At 38.9% G+C, this 8,898-nt stretch overlaps 1 protein-coding gene across 1 annotated transcript in view; it reads left to right on the forward strand.

The window, feature by feature from the left end:
* Positions 1–1,970: 1,970 nt before the first annotated feature.
* The window catches only part of LOC103610985 (ADAMTS-like protein 3), a gene marked incomplete at its 3' end in the record, with an annotated part of 23,496 nt that continues 16,568 nt past the window's right edge, over positions 1,971–8,898 (forward strand). Inside the window, exons 1-3 of the mRNA XM_008595034.1 lie at positions 1,971–2,174; positions 3,167–3,404; positions 5,154–5,177. Of these exons, the coding sequence (XP_008593256.1) occupies positions 1,971–2,174; positions 3,167–3,404; positions 5,154–5,177 (466 nt within the window). The remainder of the gene's footprint in view (positions 2,175–3,166; positions 3,405–5,153; positions 5,178–8,898) is intronic.

Raw genomic sequence — 8,898 nt, forward strand, 5'->3', positions numbered from 1 at the left:
GGCAAAAAGATCAAGTCATTTATTAAGGAAAAAAAATCATACTGGCCTCAGACTGTTTAACAATACTACTTCAAACTAGAAAACAATGAAGCAACATATTTAAGATACTGAAGGAAAGAAAATGTGAGCCAAGAATTTTATATCCTGCCAAACTGACCTTCAAGTTTAAATGCCATAGGCAAATATTTATGAAGATGCAAGAACTCAGTGTATATTGTTCCCTTGAGTGCTTCCTAAGGAGTCTACCAGATGTCTATAGAAGGAACCATAGGAGAAGCTTTGGCATATGGTTGCTGCTTTGTAAATGATAATTAGTGACACAGATTATGTCATTGCCCCTCTGTGTGGGTTGTGACCATTCTCTATTGGCACTTCTACTTTGAACTTAGCAGACACAGAGTCACATAAGACCTCCATCCAGAAAAGGAGTTTACAAATGATCCTACCATACATAATGGGTGGAAAAAGTCAAATATGCCTGTATCATTAGAGATGTCTTATGAGCAGTGATTGGCAGTTTTTTAACCATATGAGCAAAAAAGGCTCACATCGTGGTTTAATAAAAACTTGACATTGATTTTTATTATATGGGAAAGTCCTAGATGATGATTTGACTTGTTTTAAAAAATGATAATTTGGGAAATGCTAATTTTAAAATACTTGTTTCAAAAGCCTACCAAAAGCTTTCTCTCTACTGAAAAATAATAATAATTAGGACTTTCTGTTAAAGATGACAATAAAGGCATTAAAAAAAAGTTTCATTCCCCTCCTTTGAAACCCAACAAAAAACCCACAAAGAGAATGAAAGGGAACACTCTGTCTTCAATGAACAATGAAATGGCCACAGTCCCAAACTATAAATTATGAAACACAGCTGCCAAACACCATAAAATCTGGACCAAAATGAGAGGGAAGGCTGGGAGCTGACACATATTTCCTCAGGCGCCAGGCAAGATACAGGTTTCCTGGGAGAAAGTGTGGCAGTCCTGGAAGGCCTGTTCAACAGATCTTGAATTACAGAGACTAGATAGAGGACCATGAACTTCCCCTGAAAAACCTAAGAATGTCTCAGCCGACCCGTGGGGAGAGACAGAGTTGAAGGAGAAGCCATGTTTTCATGTCTCCTCACCAAGGAAGGCTGCCAGCGCTGAAGTGGTGTCAAAGAAGTGATGGCAGCAGTTGCTGGATTATTACACAGTGAGCCAATTATTTAAGAGGCTCTTTTCTTAGTCACACTAACCATTCAAATGCCAAAACCATTGAAAAGAGATGTGGGTAAAGGAAATAGACTTGGTGACAGAGTGTTGAAGACAGCAAACTGATGTAAACTGCCATAGCTCATTCCCCACGCCCATGTTATTCACAAATAGCCAGCTGCATTCAAAGCACCAGCATAAAACCTATGCATCAGAACCAGGGGAAAAGATCGAAAAATCCCCAGGGTATGGGGAAAGGAGCATAAAGCGAGTCACATGAACAACATAATAAAAATATTCCCCAGAGAAAAGCTCTAACAACTAGGCTCTGTATTCCCAAGGAAATTATAGTCATGGTGTCTAGGGGGAAGAGAGGCTTAAAAGTGAGGTCTGAATTCAAAAAAGACATTATAAAACAGTAGAGGTAGATGAAAAGACAATTGGAATGGTCAGCCGAAAAACCAGAAGAGAAAAGTAAAAGAATAGCAGGCACAAAAGTTACATTACAAACAACAACAATGACAACAAAAATAAAATGACTGAAGACAGAGAGATATGGTATACAGGCTGTAATAAATTATATAAAATGATATGGAAAAGAGCAAAGATGTAAAATTGGTTTTTAGAGGCAATGTTGGATATGGAAGACAGACAAAGGAGATCAAACAATTGGTATTTGTTAAGAAGAACAAAGCAAATGGAACAGAAAAAAATTCAGAGATAAATTAAGAGGAATTAGCTTTCTTTAGTTAAAGCTTTTATTTGCAAGTCATAATGGCATACCACGTGCCAAGAAAATATAACCCACGAAGACATAGCCAGCATAAGGCGCTGAACTTCATGGATAAAGAAATAATCCATAGTCCTCTGAACAGAAAAGGCAAACAAATAACAAAATTTGGCCTCACACATCTTCACAGGAGCATTCAGTGCAAGAAGACAATCAAGCAGAATCTACACAATTCTAGAGTAAAGAAAGTATGACCCAAGAATTTTCTCTTCATCCTGATTTCTCTTCATGTAGAAAGGTAAAGAGAATACCATTCTGAAAAGCCCTTCTTGAAAAACCTGTAGGGCCAAGATGAGGCACAAAGATGACTCAAAATAGAGAATCCAGGAATTAGATCGACTTTGATTAAAAAAATGGAAGATGAGTAATGAATTAATTTTAGTATAAAGACTAATCAATTAGCAATTGCACTTCAGAGCAGAATGTAAATATCAGAAATCTTGATATTATCTAAATAATATGAAAAACTAATTGGAAGATTGGAGAGGAAAGAGGGAGTAAATGTAAGCATGCTTATTTCCTTATCCTTCTTAGCAGCAAGTCAATAGATAATTTAAGTCAAAATATGTCATTAAAAACAACTATCTAAATCTCTTGTTGGTTTCTTTCATCTATTTTTCTTAATTTTAGAATGTTATTTTGGGAATTAATCACAGTTAAAAATCAGATGTTTAGCATCTCCTTTAATTTTACTTTAATTTCTTTTTTTCCTAATATACCTAATAAAATTGCATTAAACTGTTAAATTGTAATTGCATGTACACACAGTGATTATCAAATGTTATTTTATATATAGCAGCTTAGGTGATTTAAAAAAAACTTCCTTTTTATACATTTCTGTTTCTTGGATTCTTAATAATGGGTAGGTATCATTTTTTTAAAAAATTGAAATTATTTGATTATATAAACAGAGCTAAAAATAAATTAGACATCAGTTACAATGCCAGAAATAAATCTCACACTAATAAATTGCTGGAAATTAATTACTATCTCAGGAAGAAAGAAAGAAGGGAAGGAAGGAAGGGAGAGAGAGAAGGAAAAATTAAAAGAGAGAAAAGAAAGGATAGGACAGGAAGGGAGGGGAGCAGAGGAAAGGAGAAAGGAACTCTGTATTATAAAGATGTTCCAGCCCAGGAAACGGCTTCCATCTGGACACATCCGTACTTGAAATTCCCTCTAGCTTCACCACGTGAGACGTCGCTGCCGTTGGCTGGATTTGCGTGCTCGTGCTCCATTTGACGTTATTACACGACTCTCATTGCAGTGTTCTGTCAGTTGTGGTGCTGGAGTCCAGAGAAGAAAGCAGGTGTGTCAAAGGCTGACAGCCAAAGGCCGGCGCGTTCCCCTCGGTGAGATGATGTGCAGGGATCTGCCAGGGCTCCCTCTTGTGAGATCTTGCCAGATGCCTGCATGCAGCAGTAAGTATGTCGTGTCTGTGCTTCACCAAGATACGCTGGTTCTGCTAATTTTGTCCCGATGTCTTCATTTTCCCTACGTCAACTGTATTTTTCACCTGTGGGTAAAGCAAATCAGGAAGAACTCAGAATTGTTTTAAGCAGCAAATGGTAGAATGTGAAAGGCCAAGATATAGTTCTAAGAAAAGTCAGTTTTAAGTAATGTCCACCCACTTAACAAATGCATTGTTTAGGCTCCCTCACTTCGATTTATACTTCCTTATATCCCCCACATTCCCATGATTTCTTCCACTTAGAATTCATGAGTGTTCTCTGTAGATGTTAACCTGAAATACTTGCTGGTTTACTTTGCTAGTAATGTATTTGGATTCATTCTACTAAAAGTAGAAGAGCTAAGTATTTTAAAGTATTCAAATATTTTTTCTTGTGCATAATCTAAAATAAGCAAGGATGAAAACGTGGAGTATCTTTGGTTTAAAAAAATGGCACTTTGGACATCTCTTCAGTTAATTATAAACAATAAGCTTACTATAAAGAGTCATTATGATGGCTTCATTGTGTCCAGACTAACATGCATGTAGCATTCATCTATATTTTCAGTGTACATGAGAGAATATACATGTACAAGTGCATATATGTATTTCATGTAAAGGGTCACAATGAATGGGTTGAGGGCTGCCCCTATAGTGTATAGCATACGCCATATAGAATACAGCATATAGCATGTAGCATATAGCATACAGCATATAGCATATAGCATAGCAGTAGTGGGGAGGTGGAACAGGTACACTGGGAATAACAGCTTCTGGGTCTGGTTATTGCTTTGCTCTTTCACTATCTTTAATTATTCATCTGTAAAATAATAATTGCTACCTCAGGTACCCTCCTGAACTTATGGATTTTGTCCCGATGTCTTCATTTTCCCTACGTCAACTGTATTTTTCACCTGTGGGTAAAGCAAATCAGGAAGAACTCAGAATTGTTTTAAGCAGCAAATGGTAGAATGTGAAAGGCCAAGATATAGTTCTAAGAAAAGTCAGTTTTAAGTAATGTCCACCCACTTAACAAATGCATTGTTTAGGCTCCCTCACTTCGATTTATACTTCCTTATATCCCCCACATTCCCATGATTTCTTCCACTTAGAATTCATGAGTGTTCTCTGTAGATGTTAACCTGAAATACTTGCTGGTTTACTTTGCTAGTAATGTATTTGGATTCATTCTACTAAAAGTAGAAGAGCTAAGTATTTTAAAGTATTCAAATATTTTTTCTTGTGCATAATCTAAAATAAGCAAGGATGAAAACGTGGAGTATCTTTGGTTTAAAAAAATGGCACTTTGGACATCTCTTCAGTTAATTGTAAACAATAAGCTTACTATAAAGAGTCATTATGATGGCTTCATTGTGTCCAGACTAACATGCATGTAGCATTCATCTATATTTTCAGTGTACATGAGAGAATATACATGTACAAGTGCATATATGTATTTCATGTAAAGGGTCACAATGAATGGGTTGAGGGCTGCCCCTATAGCGTATAGCATACAGCATATAGAATACAGCATATAGCATATAGCATATAGCATACAGCATATAGCATATAGCATAGCAGTAGTGGGGAGGTGGAACAGGCACACTGGGAATAACAGCTTCTGGGTCTGGTTATTGCTTTGCTCTTTCACTATCTTTAATTATTCATCTGTAAAATAATAATTGCTACCTCAGGTACCCTCCTGAACTTATGACAAAAGAAAAATCAGAAATGAAATCTTCTTATATTTTAATGTTGCTTAAGGAAGAAAAAACAAATATATATATTTACCAACAATTTTCCATTTACCAACAATATATGTTCCTATAAATAAGTATATTGTTAGTAAATATACATATTTTTTATATATATGTGATATATATTTGGTAAATATACATAAATGTGTATATGTACATATATATATTTACCAACCATTTTCTTGGAGAAATTTATGAAGCAAAATAAGAAAAACATTAAGTTTTAAAAAAAACAGTAATAACATTTATTGAGCACTTCCAGTGTAGAGTTCCTGCATGCATTGTTTCATTTGGTCCCCCCAACAACATTGTGAGACAGGTATTATCCCCATTTAGATATGAGGAATTCAAGACTTAGAGGGTCTGAGATTTGCCCAAGGCTCCGTAGCAGCCATTGGCTCCCACACAGGACCCTTTGGCCTGTTTGACCACAAGTTTGTCTGATTCCTGAGCCCATGCTCTTAGCTGCCTCTCTATGCTGATTCATGGACAACATTAACATTTTTTTAAATCTGGGAATGATTTGAGAACAAATTTTCAAAATCTTGAGACTCCAAAAACTTGAGATTCCAAGGGTTTAAAGTATCCTGGAATTCAGGAATGTCTGTGGCGTATGGTGCACCATCGTGCTTCATTAGAGCTGCTTATCTATCTGATTTTTATTCATTGTGGATAGTTGCATAGCAGTGTGGCCAGACTGTAAACTGCTTAGAGGAGAGTGAAATTAAAGTCATACTGGCAACTTCCTCTAAAATAATAACAGAATAACATGTGGGAATACATCGTGGTTATTAGGGCATGCAATGTGGTGCAGGATGAAATTATAAATTATTATGGCATGCGGTGGAGAGCACAGTAAAATTATAAGTTTGAGGGAGAAAAAAAATACAGTCATATTTCTTCTTTACCCCACCCACTCCCAAGCCTGCCAAACATGTAGGTCTTGGAAGCAGACAGGAGACAGGAACACATGCTCCTAGCACTGCCAGGTCCCCCTGAGCTGGGCCTCCACTTCAGCTGCAGTTGGCCTCCTGCCATCCCTTGGATCACTGGCCCTTGCTTGCTGGAGCTTGGCTTCTCCCTCTGCACTGTCATGTAGCATCTCTTCTCCCTGCCGCCACATCACAGGCCGAGCGATGAGCATGGCGTCCTCCCATCCGCTCTAGCCTGCTGTCTCTGCACCACTTCCCCGCTGTCATCGTGCACTTACCACTTAGCTTGCCCTCATCGTACCTTCAAAGGCACCATGTGCAGACCTATAAGACATGCTCTACCTTTCTCCAGGACATGCCACCGCCACCAGGTCCACTCTTCCTCTCCAACATTTGCCAACGTTTATGTTGCTGACCTTTCTAATAGCTGATATCCCAGTTTTCCCACCTTGTCATTTCCATTGACCCCAGCACCTCCGCATGGTGACACCTTAGACTTCCTCATTGCTGGGCACTCAGAACTAGCTTCCTGCTCTTCTGCTTTCCCCCATCGCACGCCTGATTATTTAGTTAATGCCTCACTATGACCTCTGCTTCTTCCATACCTCCCTGTTGTCCCCAGACTTTCTGCTCTTGCACTAGAAACCCCTGCTCTTAGCAGGCATTCCCCAGTCATCCACTTAACCAACTCTATCGCCAGATCAGTATACCCTTCCTTAACCTGCTGCCTTGATCCCCTGCTTATCTTCAGCCCTGGTGTTATTTTTCAAGTGATCTGTTTGTTCTTTTGTTCCCTGGCCTAAGCTACTGTGATTTGCTAAAGAAAATAATATCACCATGCTGATAGACATATTTCATTTAGCTGGGCAATACTGTGTTTTTTTCCCCATTTCCTAAGAATTCCCTAGAAATTCACCATAGCAGCTAATTCCTAACCACTGCACTGACTCATTTCTCTGCCAATGGACTTGTCTTCTATTCCACTAGGAATATCAAGGCTACCATAGTGTAATGTCCTTCTGATTTTCCTCTCTCCTTTACCTCAACTCTGCCCCCTCCCCAAACAGGAAATGTATGGTCTTCTTAATAGGTCTAACCCGTCCTCTAAGGAAGGTGGTCTGAAGACACGAAAACCCACGCCCAGTAGTGCTGTGATCTTTATTCCCTTCCAAGACTTCACTTCTAGAAAATGTGTCCTAACTGGTGCCTGAGGTTTAAGTAAAACCCATCCTCTTTGGTGGTGCACTGTATCCCGCATGGTGACACCTTAGACTTCCTCATTGCTGGGCACTCAGAACTAGCTTCCTGCTCTTCTGCTTTCCCCCATCGCACGCCTGATTATTTAGTTAATGCCTCACTATGACCTCTGCTTCTTCCATACCTCCCTGTTGTCCCCAGACTTTCTGCTCTTGCACTAGAAACCCCTGCTCTTAGCAGGCATTCCCCAGTCATCCACTTAACCAACTCTATCGCCAGATCAGTATACCCTTCCTTAACCTGCTGCCTTGATCCCCTGCTTATCTTCAACCCTGGTGTTATTTTTCAAGTGATCTGTTTGTTCTTTTGTTCCCTGGCCTAAGCTACTGTGATTTGCTAAAGAAAATAATATCACCATGCTGATAGACATATTTCATTTAGCTGGGCAATACTGTGTTTTTTTCCCCATTTCCTAAGAATTCCCTAGAAATTCACCATAGCAGCTAATTCCTAACCACTGCACTGACTCATTTCTCTGCCAATGGACTTGTCTTCTATTCCACTAGGAATATCAAGGCTACCATAGTGTAATGTCTTCTGATTTTCCTCTCTCCTTTACCTCAACTCTGCCCCCTCCCCAAACAGGAAATGTATGGTCTTCTTAATAGGTCTAACCCGTCCTCTAAGGAAGGTGGTCTGAAGACACGAAAACCCACGCCCAGTAGTGCTGTGATCTTTATTCCCTTCCAAGACTTCACTTCTAGAAAATGTGTCCTAACTGGTGCCTGAGGTTTAAGTAAAACCCATCCTCTTTGGTGGTGCACTGTATAGTCTAATTACACCCCCTGCCTGCTTCTCCCCAAACATTCCTACAAAGGTAATCTGACATTGTGGTTAAGCTAACTCACTTGATGCGGGTGCAGCACCGAGGGTTGCGATCCCGTTGTCGGTCCCCGGTACGGGCGCGACACCGAGAGTTGCGATCCTGTTACCGGTCAGTAAAAAAGACAAAAAAGAAAAAAAAAAAATAACTCACTTGAGTTCATATCCTAGTTCTTCCAGTACTTCATCATGTGACATTGGGCAAGTTATTTACCCTCTGTATATATTGGGCAAGTTATTTACCCTCTGTGAGTCTCAGTTTTCTCCTCTGTAAAATGGAAAAAGTNATTGGGCAAGTTATTTACCCTCTGTGAGTCTCAGTTTTCTCCTCTGTAAAATGGAAAAAGTAATTGTACCTGCTTCACAGGATCGTTGGGAGAATCATAGAATCATACCTACAAAGTGCTTAGACGCAGTGCCGGGTGCATACTAAAGGCTCAAAAATATTGGTTATTTTTAATGTTATCACCACCTCCCTCTAATTCCTATGATAACTTTAAGATGGAATAAAATGTAATAGAGTAACTTATGTTGTATCTTCTGGCCTAATAAGGTCTGAACTTGCATGGAGTAGGTACACCTCTGTATGTTTTGTTTTTCTTCTACATAGGTTTCAAAAATGTTCATCAGAATGAATTGTACTCTTAGACATGCTTTTCAAATATGTCAGATGTGGATTGTCCTCAAATTGCTATTA

The sequence above is a fragment of the Galeopterus variegatus genome, unplaced genomic scaffold (assembly GCF_000696425.1).
Source record: "Galeopterus variegatus unplaced genomic scaffold, G_variegatus-3.0.2 Scaffold12212, whole genome shotgun sequence".
Lineage (NCBI taxonomy): Eukaryota > Metazoa > Chordata > Mammalia > Dermoptera > Cynocephalidae > Galeopterus > Galeopterus variegatus.